The 23,584-nt window shown below is 39.7% G+C and overlaps 1 protein-coding gene across 4 annotated transcripts in view; it reads right to left on the bottom strand.

Moving 5' to 3' along the window:
- Positions 1–15,013: 15,013 nt before the first annotated feature.
- Positions 15,014–23,584, bottom strand: part of PROX1 (prospero homeobox 1) — a 49,668-nt gene continuing 41,097 nt past the window's right edge. For 3 of the 4 annotated variants that reach the window (XM_030269110.4, XM_072927551.1, XM_030269111.4), the window contains one exon: positions 15,014–20,770. In XM_030269110.4, coding sequence (XP_030124970.1) covers positions 20,582–20,770 — 189 coding nt within the window. In that variant the 3' untranslated portion in view covers positions 15,014–20,581. The remainder of the gene's footprint in view (positions 20,771–23,584) is intronic. The other variant, XM_030269112.4, reaches the window with a different exon arrangement.

Genomic DNA, 23,584 nt, shown 5'->3' with positions numbered 1-23,584 from the left:
CAAAGAAATGAGATGCTAGTAATTGTCTGGGGTAGTATAAATCAAATATATGATGATATGAACTAATAGATTTATTACATTAAGCTGACCCAGCCATTTAATTTGATGATTCCCGTGCCTCGTTTAACTCTGTGAGGAAAGAAGAGAAAGAATAGGACTTGTATTAATGGTACTTCTTATTTTGGTGAAGGTCAAGGTGTATTTCCTCTCAGTACCACCCTGAGGAGTCACTAGGGAAGAGTACAAATTCCGTGGCAGAAATTGTTAGAGGGAACTAAGTGTGCAAAATTAAATACTCCTGCCAAGCAGTTTCTGTCTTGAAAGTTTGTTTTAAAATGTTCCCATTGCAATGTTGGGTGACCCTCAATAGGAGATTGGCATCAAATACACAATAGGTTTCCAACTACTCCATATAAGAAAAATCCCAGACGTCTAGATATCTAGATAGAGGAGATGGTGCTCCAGCCCCTAGCCCACGTTTCCCTGCTGTAGGTCAGGAGGAAGAGATGCCCACCCTCTGAGCCTCCCGCTGTGCCCAGGGCAGCAGTCCTGCCTCCAGGGGATGTCTAGAAACCCTCAGCTGGGCAGGGATGCAGGGGTGCAGCAGAGGTGTTCAGCCTTCAGCACTGCTCTAGCAGCTGCTCTTGGTCTCTGCTGAGGCAACCACGGGTGCAGCCATTCTACAACTTAGGTATGGAGCCATGGGCTGCCAGCTGGATCACCCTAGTGCCAGATGTTTTTAATTGGATAAAAAAGCTGAAATGCTGATATTTTCTAATGAGCCACTATATATGAATGCTGCTGCCCTTCACTGAGTCAAAGCTGGTCAGTTATGTGTTTGAAGGCAGGGCTACTGCTGGCATCAGGAACCTCCCTTTAGACCAAGCACTCAGGAAAAGTATAGTCTCACCTCTCTCATTAGTGCAGGGTGTGCACTGATCACAGCAATTAATCCTCTGATTCTATCCAGACATGCTTATTTATCTAGCATCCACCAATATTGAATCTAAACAAGGACATGGACACAAGCAGGATGAGAGTGTAAGCTCATGCCACATGTGAAAACACACAAATTGAAATAGATATGTGACTGAGATGGACTGAAGATGCATAATTTCCATCTTAACTGTTTCTCTGTCATTTCTAGTCTAGAAATTTAAATTTTAAATTTAATAATAATGTTTAATTATTTTAAAATAAATATTATTAATCAAAACATTAGTCACTAGTGAAGAATAAAACAAAATAGGTCTAATACTTTTATGCTTGAAGAATGTTATCAACTAATAGACTCATTTCTGGCATTCTTCAAGCAAAATTTTCGCCTTAGAGCTATGTTGCAGAACGTGCCCTGGGACAATGTGCTCTGAATACACATATAGTGCCCTTTGATATTAATGGGGAAATCCAGAACACTGGATTTGCTCTATGGCTCTAAGTGAAGGATTCTTCCTTTTGTGTCAGAGTCGCATGTGTCAGCGCTTTCACTCATGGATTCTGTACATCTCCCTCAAACCAGCCCAAATAAAGCCGGCACCATGTGATGTGTCCTGGCACTGGCTCAGCAGGGTGGCATTGAGCAGCTATATATATCTGGCACAATGTGGCTTGCACACTGCGTGTGGATTCGAACGTACGCGGCAGCGAGCCCCGCGAGCCCCGGCACACCCACAAAGGACGGGCGAGCGGTGGCCCACAGCCACCGGCGGCGCGGGAGCGGCTGCCTTCCATACCTGCTGCTGTGCACGTGCCCCTCCTGCTCATAAAGTTATCAAACGGGATGGATGCCCTTCTCTCTAATAAAGGGGTTATCTGAGGGGAGGGAGGGGACGTTGTTTTGGCTGGAATTTCACAAGGCACAGGTGGTACAACCAGCTGCAAGATCTTTAGTTCTTGTTGGCTGTACACCAGCTCTTGGTCTTTTCATAGTTCTTTCACTGGTAGTGAAGGAGGAGGAGTGGCAGGAAGGGACAGTGGGCCCTTGATGATGTTGTTCAGCATCAGCAGCTGTCTCAGGTTGGCATTAGGCTCTGGAACAGTTCCTCAGGAGGTGTTTATGCTGAACCGTTCCCTGGTGACACTGGACGCGATAGCAGAAATGGTAATGCAGCGAAATGCTTACTGAAAAGAATCCATGCAAAAGTCTGCCCCATCTCTGAATTTCCCTATGCAAAACCATCTTTTACTTTGTAAGCTGCCTGGGGTGCTATGACAAATAAAAGGTATTTCTCCATAGAAAAGGATAGATTTTTCAACCGTTGCTTCCCCTGAGTGATACAGCACAAACTGTGGAAATGGACACAGCCCCCAAGCATATGCCTCTAATTAACCAGTTATTTCTGAGGCTGCTGAGAGTGGAAATTACTGGAGATAAGAAGCCAGATCTCGGGTTTACACAAGATGGCATGTTCCTGAGAGAATAGAGACAAAATTCCACAATGTCAGGATGTGGAATTAGGAAGAATGCAAGCTCACAAGAAGGGAAAACAGTTTAAAGAAAAGAAATGGTTTAGGGAAGAACTAGGAGGAAGCTGGCAGTTGCTTCTACAGAAAGCTGGGGGTTTCCCAAGAGGTACAAGAATTTTATAGGGATAAGACTAAAAACTTGAGTGTAAACAACATAGGGACTATTTTTCTCAGACTTCCATATTCTACCCTTCTTCATGTCTCAAATGCCTGTGGAGATCACAGGAGCTTAACTTTGATGGTGGAATATCTTGAGAAGCTGTTTGTATGGGAAGCCCTGTTTGATTTCTCCCTCTGTTAGCACATATATGTGTATGCTCTCAGAGGGCTTCTTGAAAAGTTCCTTTGAACTTTCATAACACTTTTTGACCATAGAAATATGAAATGTAAGGGACCTCCTGGAGGTCATCTTGTTCAGCCTCCAGCTCAGTGCACAGCTATTAGTAACTGGCCAGATAATGTCACGTCTTGTTTGGGTTTTTTGTTTGTTTGTTTGTTTGTTTTTCTTGATGAGTCTTGAAAAACTGCATGGACTGAGATACCAGCTCCTGGGTAGCTTGCTCCTGCACTAGGAATTTACTCCTCAAGTGAATAAATGTTCTTTATTGTCTATTCCAAATCTTCCGGGTCACAGCTCGTGGTTATGTTGCTTGGAATCTCAAAAGAAAAACTTTTTAAACATTAAAGTGGTAGTCGTAAAGAGCAGCTCTTTAATGAATCTTTCAGGTACACAAAATATAGCTATGCACACTCATGGCATCAGATTATCACCATTTTATAAGTTTAATTAATTAGCATATTGAGCAAGTAGATCTAATAGGAGGCCAGTTGTCCTGGGAACCCACCCGGGGACCTGCACTATTGGAGATGCTCCAAAGGGTTCTTCACCCTATATTTTGTTATGTCTCCCAAATGCTGGTGTTAAACAAGATGTCCTTGTTAGAAATTCTTTTCTTGGAAATAAGACTAAATAAAATTTCAAGAATGTGACATAATGTGTTAGAAAGGGTAATCAACTATTCTAAAGTGTAAGTAAATTCAAGAAACTATACATCTCTAGGTTAAAAATCTACAAAATAAATACAAATAAATAAAAATACATAGAAAAAGCAAAAAAATCTTTGGGCATCAGTTATTGCTCCTTGTTTTACTGTCTGTCATTCCCAAGAAAAGCAGCTCAGTTGTCCTTGTGACTACTCTTCCAACACTGACTTTGTGACTACCCTTCAAATATTGACTAGAGACCTCCCTTCCCAGCCTCCTCTTCACCTTCTTAAATGAGACCAGTTGCTTCAATCTTTCTTCAATACTCATGAGCTGATGATCCTGGTCTCCTTCTACTTGGGCCTTTCCAGCTTCTCAATAGCCTCTTTGTCTTCCAGAGTTGAGAGAGGTGATACTCTAGATGGGCCTAAATAGAAGGGGATGAAAACTTCCCTTGGTCTCCTGGTCGTGCTTTTAACATAGCTTGGTATGGGCTTTGCTTTATGTTTCCTTGGAAGAGGGTAACTACTAAAAGTAAAATGTTTAGACCAGTGATATTTGGCCTTCTTTTCACGGCCATGCTGTAGAAGACTCTCAGCAGTGAGACACAGAACTAACAAAGAACAGATTTGGGAAAAGCAGTTTGGAATATTTTACACTTTTTTTTTACCATTTTCTGAAATGGGGACACGCTTGTGTACCATGAGCAAGCAAAATGCAAGTGACTGCTAACAAAGTGAAACCTGCTGAAGCCACCTCGACACTTCAGAAAATGTGGCTCTGGGTTCGCCACAGTCAGCTGTCTTTTTTCTGCTCTTGTGTGCATAGTGTATTGTGGAAAGCCAGATAAGAGCATTTATTCAAATCCAGCAAAAATAAAGCTCCTCTTTCTCTGCTAAAACAGGTTTAGATTTGTATCCTGCAAACTGATACAAAAAGCCTTGCTTCTCCATACAAGAAAAGCCCATCCCTGGGAACATTGAGTATACAGAACGTGTGAATAAAAAGAGGGGATGTAACATTTGTGAGATGCTTGTGACAGCCACTCAGCAAATGAAACACATGTATTATGACAAAATCACAAACTGCTGGCTTGGCAGATTCCCTGGGAACGGGTGGGGAAGGTGATAGCTGCTCGAAAGTCAGAGAAAGGATCAATATTGAATAAATCAAAACAAATATGTGATAGGTTCTGAGAATGGTATAAAAATTAAATACCAGTGAATTTGAGAAATGAAAATATCCAATTACTGGGCTAGTGCTACAGTCACTGTCATACTGAGAAAAGGGGGAGGGCAGAATGAAATTACTGAGGGGGTAATAGCTGGGTAGTTTTGATATCTATACACAGAGCCCCTCTCAATACAGTTAGCACAGGAAAATACTCCTACTGCTGGTATTTTATGGATAGAGAAGTGGAGGCACAGACTATAGTTCTCTTATTTGTCCTGGTCCTCCAGTGGAGTCCACTGCCTGTTCCCTTTCCCTCTACTATCCATTCCTCTCCCAGTATTTCACTGTGCTCAATTACAACCTGGATTTGCACAGCAATGGAAATGGCCAGTTAGTCATAGAGGGACCAGCTTCTTTGTGGAGAGAATCTTCAAGCCTAACAGAGCACAAGAGGAGAAAGATACTGGTGGAAAATGGGGATTTTCCTGCTTAGAAGCCCTTTCCATTTACAAAACTCCAATTTACTGTGCATTTTTCTCCCAAATCTGCCTGCTTGCATAATTTTATGCATTATCAGGTGTTGTCCTCATCTTTTAAATTTTGTTTACCTTTCACTTTAATTAAAGCACTAAAATAGAAGAAGCCATTACCACAAGCTTAGTGCTATAAGGGCTTTGTGCTGCTATCCACTTGGACAGAATTTCACTCTAGGAAGTTTTCTACCAGAGACAGGCTAAGATTCCAGGGATGAATTTCCTGGAGAAAATAGCATCTTCTTTCCTTGTTCTGAAGCAGTTCAAGACACTGAATACAATACCTGTGTCAGTGTTTTTTAGTATTTCTTATTTTTCTCATAATTGTGCTTAGTGAGCTAGTTACCCTATAACTCTAGATGAAGGGAGACCTGCTGTTCTGGGGAGTTTAAAATTTCCACCTTTCAGTGCTGTGACTTACTCAGGTGTGAAATGTATGTTCATAAAACTAAGATTTTAAGAAAATATTTTCTGTTTTAAAGAAACAAAACCCGTCTTTTTCCAAACTTTCTTCACTGATATTTTTCTTCCTCTCCATTTTATGCCTCAGAAACCCAACATGCTGAGTGGTGCATGTTGATTTATGTTCCTTTAATGCAAGAATATCAGTGAACCTAGCAAAATGTATGGACTTTCTTTTATCCTTAAATGAGCACATAATATGTTAGCAAAATGAATATATGCTGTCCCTAGCCTACCGAATTTCCCTCATATTTTTCACATAACTTTACCTTGCTCTTCCTATATTTCACTGAAGTAACAGCTCACTTTAGTTTATTTGTAAGGCCATCCGTGCTATCATATTACTGCAGATTCTACAGATAAAGATGAGGAGACAGTGGAAGAATTGAAGGAATGGATGTAAGAGTAATGTTTATGAAGCACACAGATAACTTCCAGTGGAAGATGCTGTAAAAGTGCAAAGCTCTATTATTATTGCCATTATTACTTTATTATAGGTGGTTACCACACAGATCTCTGACTGGATGAATTAAACTCAAATAAAAGCAAAGACTGATTTCAGCTATTCCTTACTTAATCCTATAAACAGTCAATTGATATCTTAATATATATTGCTGCTGCTCCTGGCCAGGAAGTCATGGGAGGAGATAAGGTATTATTGGTTTTATCTGCTGTGTGCCTTACATAGAGGACAAATCCAGTGTTTCTTTTGTGTGGAAATGTCTTGACATTTAGCTGGGGTCCTCTGATCTTGAAGTCTGAATTTTGTGGTGGAATGCATCAATATATGGAAATTCGGGGCTTGGATATAGAAAAAAAGTGGCATTCTGACTTAACACTAAATAGGCAGGGAATTGCCCTTTGTTTTCAAGTGGAATCTACATAAGAATTTTTCCAAGTGGGAAAAACAGTTTGTGAGTAATAGAGCCCTTGTTTTCTATGCTGAAGTGGTGTATGGGGTAGCTCTGATAAGTGCAGGTCTTGGAGGAGGTACCTGAGCAATGGCTTATAAAGATAATCTGCTGCTACTGTGCACAGAATGAAACCTCACCTGATGTAAGCTGATGTAACACCACTAATGTCATAGTCTCTTTTGCTGACCTTGGTCTCTCAGTCCAGAGCACCAAAAATATCAGCAGCCACACCCCAACCTACCCAGCAAGATAAACTCCCCTGCTGCCAGCTCTGCAAGTCACATCAGCTGATTTTAAAGTACTACAGGATTTGTGGGTATCTTCCAAGTGATATGAACACATTCTCTAAATTGTCTTTCTCCAGGCAGCTGGAGTGTGGTATTACCAATTTTTAGCCTCCCTAGAGCTGGTAACCACTGCTCACCCAAGGAGTCCCCATTTCTTTACTTGCAGAAAACAAGATTTGCAAACATCTACAAGTACACTCCTCCTCAATGCAAACATTTGACCTTAGGCCTGTTTCTCCACTTAAAATATACTCCTGTACTGGTGTAAATCCCATTTTAATCTGGATTCATGTGTTCATGCCTCACAGGGGTGGAGGGCTACACCCACAAAGGAGAACAGGCGAGAACATCTCAGTACAGACTTCTCCAGTATAAAAAGACTAATCAGGAGTTAAATAGTAAAAGACTCAATCAATAAGAGGACAGCAATGCTTCAGAATTCTTTCTTAAATTTGGAAAAATAATTTTGATTGCTTAAAAGTGAAGGAGGCACCCCTCTGCTTCATTGACAAGCAGAGAACTTTTGGGACTCCAACCCCGAAGACCTGTGATCTCCTGTGCCCATTGTGGGGTCATGTAGGTTTTGGGGATGTTGAAGAAGGATTGGTCCCTTCTTCATGGTTTACAAGGTCCTGTAAGGATCCCAAAAGTTGGCCCCAAAATCTGGGAGGAGACATGGGTTTGATCCTGTGCTTCACAGGAGTTGCTCCAGCTGAGTCAACTAATTTTGTTTTCTCGCAGGATTCAGCTGCTTAATGAACATTTATTATCATGTTAAAGCCTTTATGATGCAAAACTCAAACCTGGAATGGGGTCAGCAGGAGTACCCCTGGATACCAACTGCCTGTCTGGGAGTGAGTTGTACCAGATAAGAACACGGCCCTCTTCTCTGCCTCAGTCTTCTATGTGTCACTTATTTTTTGGGGTATACAAAAAACATCCTTTCACATCTCTTTCAAATCAAACCCATTTGAATCAGATCATTGCAGCAACAAAATCCCAACTAGGAGCAACAGGGAGGGGAAAAAAGAAAGCACACAAGCCACCACCATCCCCCACTTCCAAGCCATCATCTTTTGCCATGAACTAAAAACCAGCAGCTTCACTTGATTTCATTTTTGGTAATAACAACAACAGAAATTTGCATCTGGGCTGACAATGTGGATAGTGAGTGTTAGCCCAGTGCGATTTGAAATTGGCAAGTTACAGCAACCCTCTGGAAAACCAGGATTTACAAGGGAAATGCTGACAAACACTTAACTACAGTGGCACTTGCTCTATACTATATAACACATTAAACAGTGAAATGGAACATAAGTCTCTTCTAATTATTGAAAATATTTTGGGGCTGCCTTGTGCTAAAACACTCATTTTCATCTTGCCTTTCAGATGATTTTTTTCTCTCTTAAAGCAAATTTTGTTCTAAGCCACCTATCTTTAAAAAAAATGCGGTTAATCACCATTAAAAGAGCAGCATTCTGCGTTTGATTTTTGGAAGGCTGTGCATAATAATAAGAATTTCAAGTCTGTGTGGACTTGCATGGTACCATATTATTGCATGATCAAAAAACCAATACTGAATGGTAATAACCATTTGTCAGAGGCAGCACGGAGGATTATATTATAACCCTTTTTGTGTGTGTGTGTGTGTGTGTGTCTGTGTGTGTGTGTATCCTATACAAAGCAATCAGACACTTTCCAATTTCCAAACACCTGATAATGCTAAAGTTTATTTTATTACAGCCAAGGTTATATTTTCTTTCACTTCATAGTGACCCTAGGAAGAAGAGGAATAATGGATCGGGAACCTATTATAGCTATTCTGTGTTAAACAGCCAAGTAAAGGGCAAATATAGTTCTGTAGTGGAATCAATCACTGAACCCATCAGTGAGAATGACCCTCCTGGCCCCCACCTTCTTCCCCATGCCTAAGAATTTGCCATATTCAATCTTTAGGCTCTGAACCCAAATGCCCTTTGAAAGTGAATTTATGATCACTTCATCACACTGTCTATTAGCTCACTTTCTAACAAATAGGATTGAGAAATATATGGCAGGAACTGCAACGGCACATTTCCAACTAATGGTTAAAATGTCAGGGTGATAATGTACAAGTGCATCTGCCCTCAAACACAAAATCAAACGCAGCTTTACAAGGGCTGTCGCCATTCCACTTTAGTTAAAGACTTGCAAGCTTCCTTCTTCCCTTTTGCAGGGCTGCAGTTTGGAAGCTGCTGCATCTCATCAGGGCTCGGTTTGCCAGTGCTGTACTGTACTTCATTAGGCAGCTCTATTTAATGGTTTCAACAAAAGCCATCATTTTAGCCCAACTGCCTTGACTAAATTAAAATTTCCAATCTCTGTTTTAGTGTTCTGCAACTGATGTATACATAAGCAAAACTGGTCAACATCTGCCAGGGGGTTGGCCAAAAGTTCTGTAAAGATGTACTTCACATTTCTGAAGCATGTGCAAAGTAACAACGTACTTATCCTCCTGAGGGCTCTCATGATTTTACTTCACCATTTGTTCAGACACACTTTAGCAGCATATAAGCCATACAGTTGATTCTCCCCTTGGTTGCAGTTTTATCTGTAGTGTCATTTTGAGTAATTGGGGTATGGTAGCTGATCAACTTTCAGGTTTCTCATTGGCAGAAAGGGACTGTATTGGCACCAAGAAAGAATATGATGGGTCCTCTCGGTGCCTGAGCAAGTGTCCCTCTTTTGCACTTGGCTACCCAAGGCCATTAGAAAATAAGCTTAATAAAGCAACTCAGTGTATACATCTTAACTATTCCCAGCCAAGGGGATGCAGCTATAGAAGAAATATTTTAAACCAATATGAAAGATGGTAAATGTACATATTTAGTCAGTGATCTGTGAAAGTTTTTGAATTAGTTTTTAAAGCTTTGTTAAGACCAGAACGCACAGATGTTGAAAACAAGTTCAGATGTAGCGACAGATGGTATTTGATTATGAAGCAGACTGTTCATATAATACAAAGATGCTGCTTCTGCCATACACAAGTAACTGCAGAGAGTGCAGTAGAAATTTTGGAAGGCAGAGCAGTTCAAGAGGTTCTTTGTGCGGCAATAACTTTCACGTTTTTCCAGCAGTGCTAGAAATGGGATAATTTTCTTTCTTTTACAGTCAACACCCTCACCCCCCTTCCCCCACTCGCCATTTTCTCCCTTGCTGTACAGATCTCTTGCACTTTTTTGATCCTCTTTTCAGGTTATTTGAAATCAGATTAAGGATAACTACATTTTATTTATATTTATGGAATAACAAAGTTCCTTAAGGTTAATAATAACAATAATAGTTATATATATTACTGATATTATCTATGTAAATAAAGTACTACATTTTGGACAAAACCTGAATTTTGCAAGTGCTGTAACACTATATCCAGAATCATTGGGCTATTATCTTTTGCTGGGGACAACATACATGCCTGCTTGCTGGGGCTGCTGCCACGTTCACCTTGTCAAAGCCACCACCACCCCTGTTCACTTCTCCTCTCCAAAGAGATGTGAGAAGGGTACTGAAATCTGGAAATACAGGGAGGGAGCTGCATGAAGGGCAGGGGTGCCTGCCACTGGGCACCAGCTTCACCCCACCGCTGTGGTGGGAGATCCAGACCCTTCCTGCCACTGCTGTGCTCCAGCGCTCCCTGGGTGCCTTTGGCCACCAGCTTTGGGCCCCTTTGCCGTGAGCAGGGAGCAGCTTCTGTGGCCGCAGGCAGCACCCATCTGCCTGGCCTTTGCACAGGGTCATTCTCTGCCAGAGCTGGCTTTTCCCCTTGCCTCACCACTGCACACCTTGAACTTTTCTTTCCCTGCCATCGCTGGCTGGCTCAGCCACCCTGTGCCGCCACCAGCAGCCGGCCATGGCCCCGGTTAAAGGCTGCTGAACACTCTGGAAATTTCTGGAAGGGCAGAAATACCGTTTAAGCAGCAGGCTCTCCCTGATGGGGGGAGAAACCTGACTCACAGGCAGGGGGACATCCTTGCCATGGATGGGCTTCTCCAATTCCTCTGTGGATCCCCCCGCATTCTGGGAAAGCAAATGGCCGGGTAAACAGCATTTTAACATATTGGCCACTCACAAAGATGCAAAAGGATGCCAGGAAGCAAGATTTCAGCTAGGAGCTAAAACTAGCAGGGCAGCAGCTTGTGGATTGTGCAATGTAACGCGGGGTCTTTGGGAGGGCCGTGCAGGACCCCCGTGTGCAGGCTGTTAACCAGTAACCGGGCGTTAATGAGTAACGCAGCGGGCTGCAGAGCAGGAGCTGTTCCCAGATCTGCAATGGGCAGGTGGGGGGTCCTGGGGACACGGTGCCACCATTCTGCATCTCCATTTCACTCCCTATAAAATGGGGACACGGCGTAGGAATAGATTTGGGCACAGCCTTTTGAAAGTGCTTGAGGTTTTTCCCTGTGGCGCTCAGCGAGTGGTGGAGCTCCCCCCACCTGAGTTCTAGGTTTCTCCCAAAGCTGGGAAATCACAGTGTATGTGTCTGTGCAAGAAAGCAGTGAAGCTCATTTTATATTATACCACTCCCAAACACACACATTTTATCAGAAAATATTCAAAATACACCCCTTGACCTGAGTATCCTTATGCTTCCAGGCTGTTTGCAGTGTGAGACAAGCTCAGGTTTTCAGATAAGCCTTTGAAGCAATTTAGACCTCTGCCTCATGTGTTGTTCAAGATCCAACCCTGACTGTCCTGTGGCTTTCTTAAATATGCCAGCAACTACTGTCATGCATGAGGGGCAGGTAAACCCTCAGTTTGAATGGCCAGATTTCAGCCCAAGTCAGGCAGGCATGCAGTCCCTGGGGTGGGTGTGTTGTCAGAGCCTTGTGTGGATTACTGAGAAATTGTAAAAATAATATTAAAAAAATCTAAAGTGCCTCCACTTCAGAGAAATCTGGCCTTATGGTTCTGACTGGAGCATCATCTCTTCCTTTAAAAGCTCTGACCAAATTATTGAGCTGATAAACAATTTCCCTTGGTTTTACATGTGCTGGCATGAATTATCCTTGAGTGCTGCATATTAGGGTTGTTTTGTACTAAAAGGTGTTAAACACTTGTAATAAATATTTTTCCTTATTTCCCCTAGGACACTGTTCCATCTCTGGTTGGTGAAGCATAAAAAAGAGCTGTCATGCCCAGTTTTAATAGGCAATAGGATTTCAAGCCCCCAGAGTTGTTTCACAGTCTGGCAGTGGCCATAATGAAACTGGCCACTGTTGCCACAAGACTTTTTCCTCTCATGCGTTCTCCCCTGTTACCTCCCACAGCTGCTTGACTGGCAGGTCTCTTGCAAACCACAAACATATTTACATTGGAGCCAGTAGTATTTCTTTAGCTATCTGTGCCATCTTTCTCGGTTTTTATTTTCCTTTGCCTAAATAGAGACTCAAACTTAAGCCTAATTTTAAAGAATAAAATTAAACCGTGCATGCAATTAACTGCATTTGGGTAGGAACAGCAGTTCATTTTCATGTGTTTTGTTGTGAAGCAAATAGCTTTGTTTGTTTGTTTGTTTGTTTTATCTCACTGATTCCCAAATAAATGGAAAAGTACCACTATTCACTCGCCCAGGATTTATTCACGAAAATGCAATCACAGCCTCCCAGACTCTGGGCAGAGTGAAGTGGGGGGGTCCTTTTTCTGAAGGAGAGTCAGTGTCTCACTCTGCTCTGCAGCTCTGGAAAGAGTCAGGCTAACCTAAGCCAACAGGCATTCATTTGTGTGTCTAAAATATTTCAATATTTAAGTAAAAGATACCTCTTTAATCTCTTTGAGGTACAGGTATGGTTGTGGTCTTAATAAACTGTACACAAAAATGGCCATTGTAGCAATTGAGGGATTTTCTGCACCCACCAATCTATCAAGCTTTAATAGGCAGCTTCTCCAAATGCCCCTGCCCACTGAAAAGCTGGGAGAACAGGCAAGCACTGCAATGTGCCCAGAGGGTCAAACGCTTGGACCAGGCAGGGAAACAACCCTCCTACCCCCCAGCCCTTTTTATCTAGCAGCTCTGCCTTCACCCTGGGAGCCCTCCATCCCCATTCAACAATAGAATTGAGCAAAGATTTAATTTTGCATATTGTGTTCTTAAAACAAACACAATGTCATATTTTAAAAGCCACTAAGACAAGTTTGGGGGAGCACTGGAAGCCAGTGCAAAGAGTGAGGGACACATTTGCCATTATTTCCCAAACGCAGTCAGTTGTATGCTGCCACTCTCCCTTTCCCTCCTAACAAAGAGGGAAGACTGGATCAGAAGGGATCATCTCCATAGAAATTGTGTTGGCACAACCTAGACTGGGCATAAATAAGAGTACAGACCAAGAAAATGAGAGCAATTAACCCTTTCAGGCTCTCAAATGACAAAATGCAATCTTCCACATTCAGCTGCTCAGTAACGTGATGTGTAAAAGACCCCAGTTGCTAGTGATGGTCTCAGTGACATAAAATTGTTCAGTTATTTGCCTTGCTCAGGGATAATTCATGTCTTCCTCATAATTTTTAAGTTAGAACATAGTATCTTTCTTATTGTAAAAATTCCAGGTATTAGGGGAACTGAGGATTTCCAAGCACAGATGGCCAGATCTGCAGAACTTGGATCATTTCAGGGTGCTTGAAGCCTGGGAAAGTTGATTTGGCCCTCTGCAATGACAGGGACTACTTGCCAAGTTCCAGTCTAGCTCTGAACTCCTGCAGTAGTCTGAGATGCCAATAACTAGGATTTCTTATTTAGAGATCTGTGTGCTTTCCACTGCAGGGTAAAATGGCAAATATTGTCCTGCATTTCACAGAAACCAGTATATTTGAGAGAAAAACTGATAGAGGCATAGAGTGAGCTGGCAATTACCCACACAGCTCAGATCCTTCGGTCCATTAACTGGGTACCTGAGGATGATCTCTCTCTCCCTCATCTAGATAAATATTGAAAACTAAGATAAAAATTATTTTAGTATGTTGGTTTGGTAATGTGGATAGATGTAAGTAGGAGAGGCAATGTGTTTGCAGTAAAACCAGAGAAGATCTCACATTTAAATGATTATTAGTTATAGATGTAGGTGTAACTTCATGACCTCCCACAGACTTCCTTTACACCTTGTGCTGATGTGGCCCAACAAATGCAATTCCAGTTGTACAAAAATACATGGAGTTTTAACTGCTGTTGCAGATATGAAGAATTTATTTGGTTGTTACAATGAAGCTAAAGCTGGATTCAGGATCCAGCTCTGCTCTGGTGTCCTGAGGCTGAATCAGGAAAGACACTGAAAATAAATTACCTCAGATCAAAATATATTTTTAACATGCTTCTCCTTCAAAAATCAGAAGAGTCTTGCAGGATTTTGCAATCTAAATAAGCTACAGTCTTACTGCCATCTGCACCAATTCTAAGCCAAAAAGAGAACTTTCATATCTGAAACACAAACAATCACGTAAATCAAAGGTCCACTCAAACCCAGAATTTTAAGGTACATATGGAAACAGCAGACACAGGAAAGAGCAAAAGAAAAAACATGAACAAATACATTTTGAGGGATTGTGTAGGAACAAAGTAGCTTCATATAATGAAATATATGAATACTCAGCTTGAAACAGAAGAGATCCACGAGTGATGGATTGCAACAATGAGAAGAGAGGATGGTATCTGGTCAGTACCATTGACAAGGCCAGACTGGTAAGAATAACAAGTGTGAATGAAGGGTGAACCACCACAGCTCAACAAGCACTATCCCTGCATTCACCCAGCTTGAGGAACCCCCTATTGCAGGACTCCAGCATGGCAGGTATACCCAGGAAATGATTAAACAGTATAAACAAAATAGCTCACATTGGCTCCATTTAATTTAAAGGGCTGACTATGCCTCAGACATAACAGGTCTCTTCCAGGGAGTTATTCCTTGGCAGATAGACTATTGCAAAATAACATTCATTATCTTAACTGGCGCTGTGCTGGAGGTAGGACACCAAGGCCATAAATCATTATATCCATTTTGCAAGAGGGCTGGTAGTTTCATTAATAAATAATTTGAACTAAGGGGAGAAGAAAACCTTCAGAGGACTACAGTGTTAGGCACAGCCTGGCCACAGCCAAGAGGTTCAGGAGTTCACCTCTTGACATAGAGCAACATAAACTTCTGGAAATAAATGTAAACAATGGCAATGAGCTTGTAATTTATATTTTATTTTGCACAAGCTTGCATATATACTGCACATACATTCAGTTTAGAGAAGATGGAAGGCACACAAGGCAATTGAACTACTGTATCCTTTAAGTGGTACAAAGCAAAAAGGTAAAAGTCTGGAGAGTATACAAAAGCTTTAAACACACAAAATAAAATCCACCCCCCCAAACATTTTTCCTGTGTTTATCTTAAATTTAGTAGCTGCCAAGCTAGAATTGTAACTTTTTTTTCAATCAATTGTCTACTGCACCTTTTTTTTCCAAACGGACAGGGGAGTCTTATTGTTTTATCTTGTCATCAATTAATATTACAGTACATCCTTGGTAATACAAAATTGTACACCTTCATCAAATAAATTAGGATAAATTAAACCAATAAATTATGCAAAGTCTTCAGAACAACAGACGACAACAAAAAAATCCACAGTTGAAATTGCCTCTAGCTAAAAAATAAAATAAAAAAAATCAAAAATTGACTTTATCAGTTCAGTTATTGTACTATCTTCAAATTAAAGGGTCTTTATTACAAAAAAAAAGAGCTTAATAATGCTATTTACAACATATTGCTAAATAATATAAAGGCAGTGTTTTGTCACTTTTGTAACTATATACATATGAGTAACGGCTGGGACAATATCAGTTTAAACCTTAACCTTTGACTCTTCTGGGCAGCATTAAAACCAACCTAAAGAGGCTTTTTTCCCCCTCCTTTTTTTAGTTTCTGACTCTTACACCGTTATATGGTAATGAGATGGTTATTGTGTTTGTCTGCTATCTCTCTCGAGTGGTACAATTAATGCAGAAGGTATGGATTTTAGAGAAAAATGTAAGCTCACTGTTTCTTCTAGATTTGTTTCTACATATCCCAGTATTTGTGCATTTGGAAGGTGGCTGCTTTGGGAGAGAGGTGACTGTGGCTCAGATGAAAAGACTGAATAAAGTCATAGTGCCACCACCTTTCATACACTAAAAAGGATATTCCTAAGAAGATACAAAGGTTAAATACCAGTTTTCATCCCAGCTCTAAATATGAGCATTTTTAGCTTCAGTTTATAGATGGTTTACAACCAACAGTTCTACAGAAAACAAAATTGCATTTCCTTCAACAGAACATTTAAGTGCAATACAGTAACTGCTTACTCATATAAACCAGTTACATTCCTTAAGGGGAGCTTTTTGAAAACAATGCGTATTGGAATTTTCAAACACAGAGTTGGTACCAGAAGGAAACATTTGCACTATTAACACCAATGATTGCTATATAATACACATGGCAAATATAGTTTTTGCTTTCACTTCTCATGTACAGTGCTCATTTTGGGGGTTTTGTAAACCACTTTCCATTTCTAATATATATATATATATCTTTCTGTATATATATATATGTATAATCTTTCAATGCTGGTGGTGAAAATCCTATCTTTAAAGCCACAAAATCTTCACCTTTATTTTTTAATTAATAATAACCTGTGGAAAAAAAAACATTTTTCTATTAACTGACTTCATATACATAGAAAAAAATTCTGCAATTTTACAGAAACTGTATTTCCCATTCCCTTGACATCTGATGAAAGAGACTTAACTTTTAAAAGTAGAGAGCTGGATTTTCAAGAATGCTTTCAACTATCTACACAGTTACTGTAGTGTTTCTTATAAATTCAACAGATGTTTTCAGAATGTAGTTATTAAAATCTTATGTCTTTATGCAAGAACAGCCGTAAGGTTGAATATTTACATTGCTTTATAAAAGTTCCCCTCGATTTTCAATGTTCACCCACATACCTGGTGCAGTAACAAAGATTCTGCAAACTTAAAACACTTTAATTAAATAATACTCAGAGGCACAAAGCAAACCTCAGGAATACATGGGTGAACACTTCCTTAAATAATTACTACATTCTAACATCTTCCACGTGTTTACCATTAAATGTGAAACGTTCCCATTAAACAACCAGAGATACAGTAAGAATTAAATGTTTTGTAGTTTCAAATAGAACATTCTTTTCACAAAACATAACAAATGTCTAAAATAGGTTCTTAATCTAGATAGGAAAAAGGTAAGCTTTTCACTTCATACGCCTCTTTTGTGTGTGTGTGTGTGTGTTTTTGTGTAAATATACATACATATGCCCACACATGTTGTCCTGTGTGTGTGACCACATACGTATCTGTATATGCACATATGTCACGTATGAAATATTGCTTCTATACTACTTTTCATCAGGCTAAGAAAACACAAGATTTGCACCACAGTTACAAAAAATTGGCTTCTACAAGAATTTTCAAAACTCGAATGCTGCTCAAACAATTGAGAAAAAATAATTTGCGTTATCAAACTGTTCTAAAAATTCTCTTCTTCAAAAACGTATTCTCCTGCTTTGTTTTTTTTATTTTTTTAATTTTTAAAAAGACACAAAATATGCATAGCTATCAACATTATGTCAAACAGCCGGGAAAAAAAAAAAAAAGTCAGTGTTTATTGCAGCTGTAGTAATTGAAAAATAAAGTTCAAAAGATGAAAATTGTAAGCCACAGAAGGCACAAGAACAATTGTACTTGTGGGGGAAAAACTGGTATTTTGAAGGATTTTTTTATCCTTCCGCTGGTGCATTTAAGGTCTAGGCACAGACTATAACCTCAAGTTTATATGCAGAAATAAATCTGAATTAGCAGTAAATGAATGGCAAGATGGGGTTTCTACATGGATTTTGAAATTCTTTTCCTATGTAAACCTTTCATTACAATAAAAGTAGCCTCCTGCCTTTTAGCCATTTTTAGTGAAATAATATTGAGATCATTTAAAAGAAACTGGATTGGATTCTACTTAGAATTTAATACAAACTATGCCATGTATTTGTAATTTTAGGTGAATTGGGAGGCACAAAGGCAATATGGCTATAAAATGCAGAAAAATCACATAACTGAAATGATGAAATTATCATTTATTACTTTTTCAGACCAAGGAGGTTTTTATTTTGCTTTTAAGATGAAATTTCTATTCCTAATTCCTATGCCTCATTTACTATTGAGATTATACTAGTCATAAATAAATAAATAAATGCAACAACATCAAGTGTTGAGTACACAATTTCACTTATTTAGATTATGTGAATCCCATTGCAGCCAAATAATAATAATATTAATATTAATAATAATAATAATAGAATAGAATAATAATAATAATATAAAGCAACAGTAAAATCACAGGTTGAGATGGTAGCTAGTAGTATGTCCACGTAGTATGAATAAAGTATGGCTTTGCTTTCTTATGTCCAAGGTGATGATGCAAAGTAATATTTTGCATCTGATGGTATGCCAATGATGAACTTACTGTATTAAAACTTGAGCATTTTATGCCACTTCTTCCCATAAATCAAAAAAAGTGCATGAACACAATTTTCATCCTTTCTTACTCAGAATTCATTGGAGTTACATCTTTATGAAGTGTAATGTTTACCAAATCATGCACACACACAGATAAAGAAAGGAAAATTGAAATAAAGAAAACAAAATAAAATGAAATAAAATAAAATTAAGAAAAAAAAATCCTGCCTATTGTAAGGATACGTACAGTATTAGGTACTCTCAGGGAGTCTAAGATCAAGATTTGTTTTGCTTTTAATGCATAGTGAAAATGTTGGCACTTCATCCCATGCTATTGTCCGCATTGCCTATACCCCACAGATACTGCCAGTGCTTGAAAAGAATGACAGGGAATCGGAGGATTGTGCTGTTTAATTTGAAGTCAGCAGGTTTTTAAGGCTTTCTGCTAACAATAATTGCTTTCATCCATTTCTGTCTATCAGCAGTATTTGTAAATGAAGTGAAATTGCAATGATCAGGTCAGCTCTTTAGTCACATGGGTAAACTTTCACTCTCCAAAGTCAAAATGTAATTTTAAAATAAAGAAGATACCAATATCCTCAATGGCATAAATATAATTCAGGACTAATTAGGAACTTCCTCTAGATTTAGATTAAATTATGTAGGGGAAAATATTATTGATGATAACAATAAATTCTTACTGCATCCGTACAAAAGACGACAAAGAAAATGACAAATACAGTGTGCCATAGCATATTCAACCTTCCCCCAAACTTCTGGAGACGATTTCTTTCTGAAAACATGAGAAAAGGAGAGTCACTGAAGAAAGCATGAGAACTAGCAGCTAGCTTTCTTTCTTTCTGACATATCGTGGTGTAGCATTCAGGCAAACCCAGATCCATCAGGGACTTTACACTGTAGCTCAGGTTTTGGTCACCACTTGCTCCAGCTTCAGAAGACAAGTGCAGCCACATTGCTCAAACAGATTTTTTTTAATTTTTTTTTTTTAAAGCTGCACTTACTGTAATTTTAAAAATCCAATTTGGCTATCTGAACCCTGCATAGCCAGGAGGACACTGTGATTTTTGTATAATGCTCAATTAGATTTTTATGAAAATGAAATTTTTATTCTTCTGATTAGGAAAACACTAATTATATTTTATAGCTACAAACAAGACTTTTTTTTTTTCTTTTTTTTTTTCTTTCCTTTGCCTCAGCACTGTGAGGTGAAGACTCTTCCACTGCATCTAAGATCATTCAAAAAGTGCTTTTCAGGACAGATGTCAAATATGGACAGGAAACTTTGTATGCTGGAAAGGGAATCTTGTGGGGCAGAATGGACTAAGAAAATAATAAATTTAGGGACTAATGCCACTTAAAGTAAGACTGAGACATGGCAGTATACGATGCTGAAGGTTTCATTTTTACTCTATGGAGAGTGAAATGCTTCCGCTTTAGTAAGCTGACCATATTCCAAAATTAGTGAGGTTGATACAACATTGTGCATGAATTACTGGCCTAACCCTGCAAGTACAGTATTTGATTTGTGCAAACATCCCTTGCTGCAGTTTAGAGAAACAACCTGGCATGTTGGGTTATTGGTGCAGGGTATCTGTCATTTCTGTAAGGAACACATGAAGCATAGGGTTTGCTTTTTTGGGTGTCACTTCTTGGAGTGAGTACCTAAAACAGATGCGTTTTTTTGAAGTATGAAACAAAATCTAGTTATTGATTAAAAAGTATATAAATACAAATAAAAAAGCTCGAAGCTTATGAAATGGCTCCACAGAGTTCAGACCTTTAGCAGTATAAACATAATATAAACTTCATTGTCTGTAGTATTGTGCCATGACATTAGTCTCACCAAGACAAAATGCCACTTTGCAGCAAGCAATAAATCTGACAAAGCATTTTTAAACATAATGCCCTAACTTGCTAAGACAGGCTTTTACACGCTTCCAAACTCTTCTCCCTGAAAATTAACCCCGTTGATTCTTCAAATGTTAAGGGTCTTGGGCAAAAGTAAACCAAAGGCTGAAGTAAAATAACCATCCCCTTGGAACTGAACGAAAACTTATATCCAGGAGGGATCAGTCTAATTTCATATACATATATATATGTATGCGATACACATATATATGAAATTAAAATAGAGACACACATGACTTGGGCATCAGAAGGGGACTGCTACTTTCATACATTCATAAATAGCTGCTGAACTCTCTACTCATGAAGAAGCTCTTGTAGGCAGTTTGGGGATTTGAAAATCTCAGGGACCTCACTGTCCAGCTTACAGATGACCTTGTATATGGCCTTCTTCCAGGAAGGATCAACATCTTTGCCTGCGATAATGGCATTGAAAAACTCCCGTAACGTGATCTGAGCCACTTCCAGGAATCTCTCTGGAACCTGCTGATACAAGGAGACAATGGCATTAATACAGTTTTCAATTTCAAGTCTCTGGTTCTTCAAAGGAAACTGAGCTAAGTTCTTTCTTTCAGAAAGGGGCTTACATAGCACCTGCATTTTCTAAATGTGGCAGCCCTCTATTCTCTTATGCAAAGCTGTTATATATAGTACTATAGCAATAACTTTTATAACATGTGTTAGAGATCTTTGTAAAGTCTACTGACAGAATGTAGGTAACAAAATGTTACTGTCTGAGCTGGGAGAGTAGGGGATTTATAGGATATAATTAGCAGGAGGGGAAACAAGCACAATTGTCTTTAAGGAAAGAAATCTCTGCTTGATATTTTACCCTTGCATTTATGGCCATGTTCCCCTCTCCATTTGAGAACTAATATGAGAGTTATGCATGCACAGGAAACCCTTTGTACCTGACTTTGGTCACATCCAGTGCTGAAAGCAGTCAAAGAAGTGGGGTATCTCTGAATGCTGTTTGTAGTTTAAAACCAATCAAGCAGGAAAGCCTTCAGCTAGTGGCTTGCTTCTGTGGCTGCTATGCTTTCTCAGGAGACACTATCGTCTTTCCTTCTTTTTCAGGAGCACACAAATACCACCCTAACCACTTTAACGGGTGCATTGTGCTCCAAGTGGCTTCCAAGCTGGGATGCTTTAAACTCATTTGTTTTTAAACATCACTGTCACTTCACGGGTGAGTCAAACACCCAGCTAGAAGGCAAGTGCCACTCTCAGAAGCCCCTGAAGAATGGGTGAATGTTAAAAAACCACAGCTACCTCCAAACTTTAGTAATTAATTCTAAGTAGTTGTCTCAGGCACCAGCACCACCTTCTCATCCTTTGCCTTAAATGATTCAAAAGCAATTGCTCTAATGAACTGCAGGGCAGTTGCAAGGTTGAGGTAATCTCCATAAAGGTATTATTTTCCACTTTTATCACGGAAATATGGCTTCACAGCTCTAGAACTGCTAATACATGGCCGGCCGGTAGCCAGCATGCTTATAATAGCAAATTTCCCTCACTGCTATTCTTTGTCCCCTCCGGCAAGAGGAGGTCTCCAATCTGCACTAGGAGCCCCTTGAACCATTCCCATGGCAAACAGACACTTGGGCAGCTCTCACTAATTTACTGAATTCATGCCATACTACCAGATCAAGGCCAGTCCCTTATTCTCTACTTCAGACTTTTCTTCTTGCCCCCTTAGAAACCACTTCCAAAACATTTGTCTGGAAATGTGTGTGATCAGTCTGATACAACAGAGCTCTGGAGCCTTCGCTCACCTATGATTGTTTGGGAAACACCCGCAGTTTGATAGCCACGTTCTGCCATCAAATAGGCATGAGATCAGCTCCCCCTGACACCAGCTGACAAACTCTGCTTCCAGAAGCCCCAGAGAAGTCCCCTGTCTACCTCTGAGAGTGCAATCCAGCCCCCACATGTTTTTGGGTTTTTTTGCTCCCAAAAGCATCTGTGGAAATTTTTCATTCAGCAGGGTTCACAGAAAGACACACCTTTACAGATGGTCTATTCCAGCAATAATTAAGAGAGAAGAAATTACCTATTATGTTTTACTTACTCCAGCTCAAAGAAATTACTTCAAACTTTCCATGACCACTCAGCTGTTCAGGCATTTGGCTACATGTCTACAGAAAACACCACGCTTTTCTCATTCTTGCATTGCTATAAAAAATTGACATGCTTTTCTCTTTATGCAGCTCAATGCTCACACACTCTTTATCACCCTTGGTATTGCTGAGCACTAATCAAGGGGAAGGAGTTTCTGACTGCCTGATATTAAAAATCAGGAAAAGGAATAGATAACCAAATTTATGGAGTAGACACTGATATTAGTCCATGAGACCAAAACCTTTTGATTTGGGTATCCACACCAGAAGACCAACACTAGATGTCTTTCTTCCCTCCCAAGCTGCTAGAGATGTGAAAGAGGCAATTACAAGCACCTACATGAGAAGCATTAAGTCTAAATGCATGAAGTCCCACCTCTGCTTCTTACCTCATGGTTACACCCATGACAACTTTAAGCATGGAAGTGATGACCTGGGTTTTAAGTTGGGCCTTTGCCATTCAATTTCTACTTGCACATTTGAAAGTTTTACAGGTAGGGGATGCTGCTTTCCCATGGAGTAGGCAGTGTGAAACCCCTGAACCTGTAGCTTCCAGGCCTTCCACTGCTGTAGTGACACACAGATGTTTTTTTAAGACTGGGAGCTATCTTTTAAGGTCCAACTTTATTGTACCTGAGTCACATCTGCAGGGTCAGGCCTCTTTGAATCTGGTACAACAGGCTAAAGAGAGCAGCCCACAAACATAATTATGAACAAACCCAATAATGAACAAAGCCCTGTGGGGGCTTTGAAGAAACCCAACTTTTCAGCTTTTTCTTCCTCTGGAGGCTTCACCTTGTAATGCTGAGTTCCTAAAGATCACCCCTGCTCCTAAGGCATTAGAACCATTCATAGCTCTTTCCTTTTGGGATGTTATTAACAATTTTTCATGTCAGACTGGATCACACACATTATTTTGCATGTTGTAATGTGAATTGCGTTGTGATTAATCCCACAGGATGGGAAGTCTGCCAACACTCTTCCTTTCTAGAAAGAGTATATATAGTGGTTTTTATTATTTGGGATTTTTTTTTTAAATATAAGAGAATATCAGTGAAATCCAGAGCCTGAAAATAAATATTTAAATGCATGGGTAGTTCTATTTTTCAGTGGGCAATTAATCAGTCAGCCATGTTAATTATGTGTCTGGGGGTGGCACTTCCATGATTCTAAGTGATGG

Source organism: Taeniopygia guttata, chromosome 3, assembly GCF_048771995.1.
Source record: "Taeniopygia guttata chromosome 3, bTaeGut7.mat, whole genome shotgun sequence".
Taxonomy (NCBI): Eukaryota; Metazoa; Chordata; class Aves; order Passeriformes; family Estrildidae; genus Taeniopygia; species Taeniopygia guttata.
The sequence above is the reverse complement of the archived record's forward strand: the minus strand, read 5'-3'. Positions and strand labels throughout refer to the sequence as shown.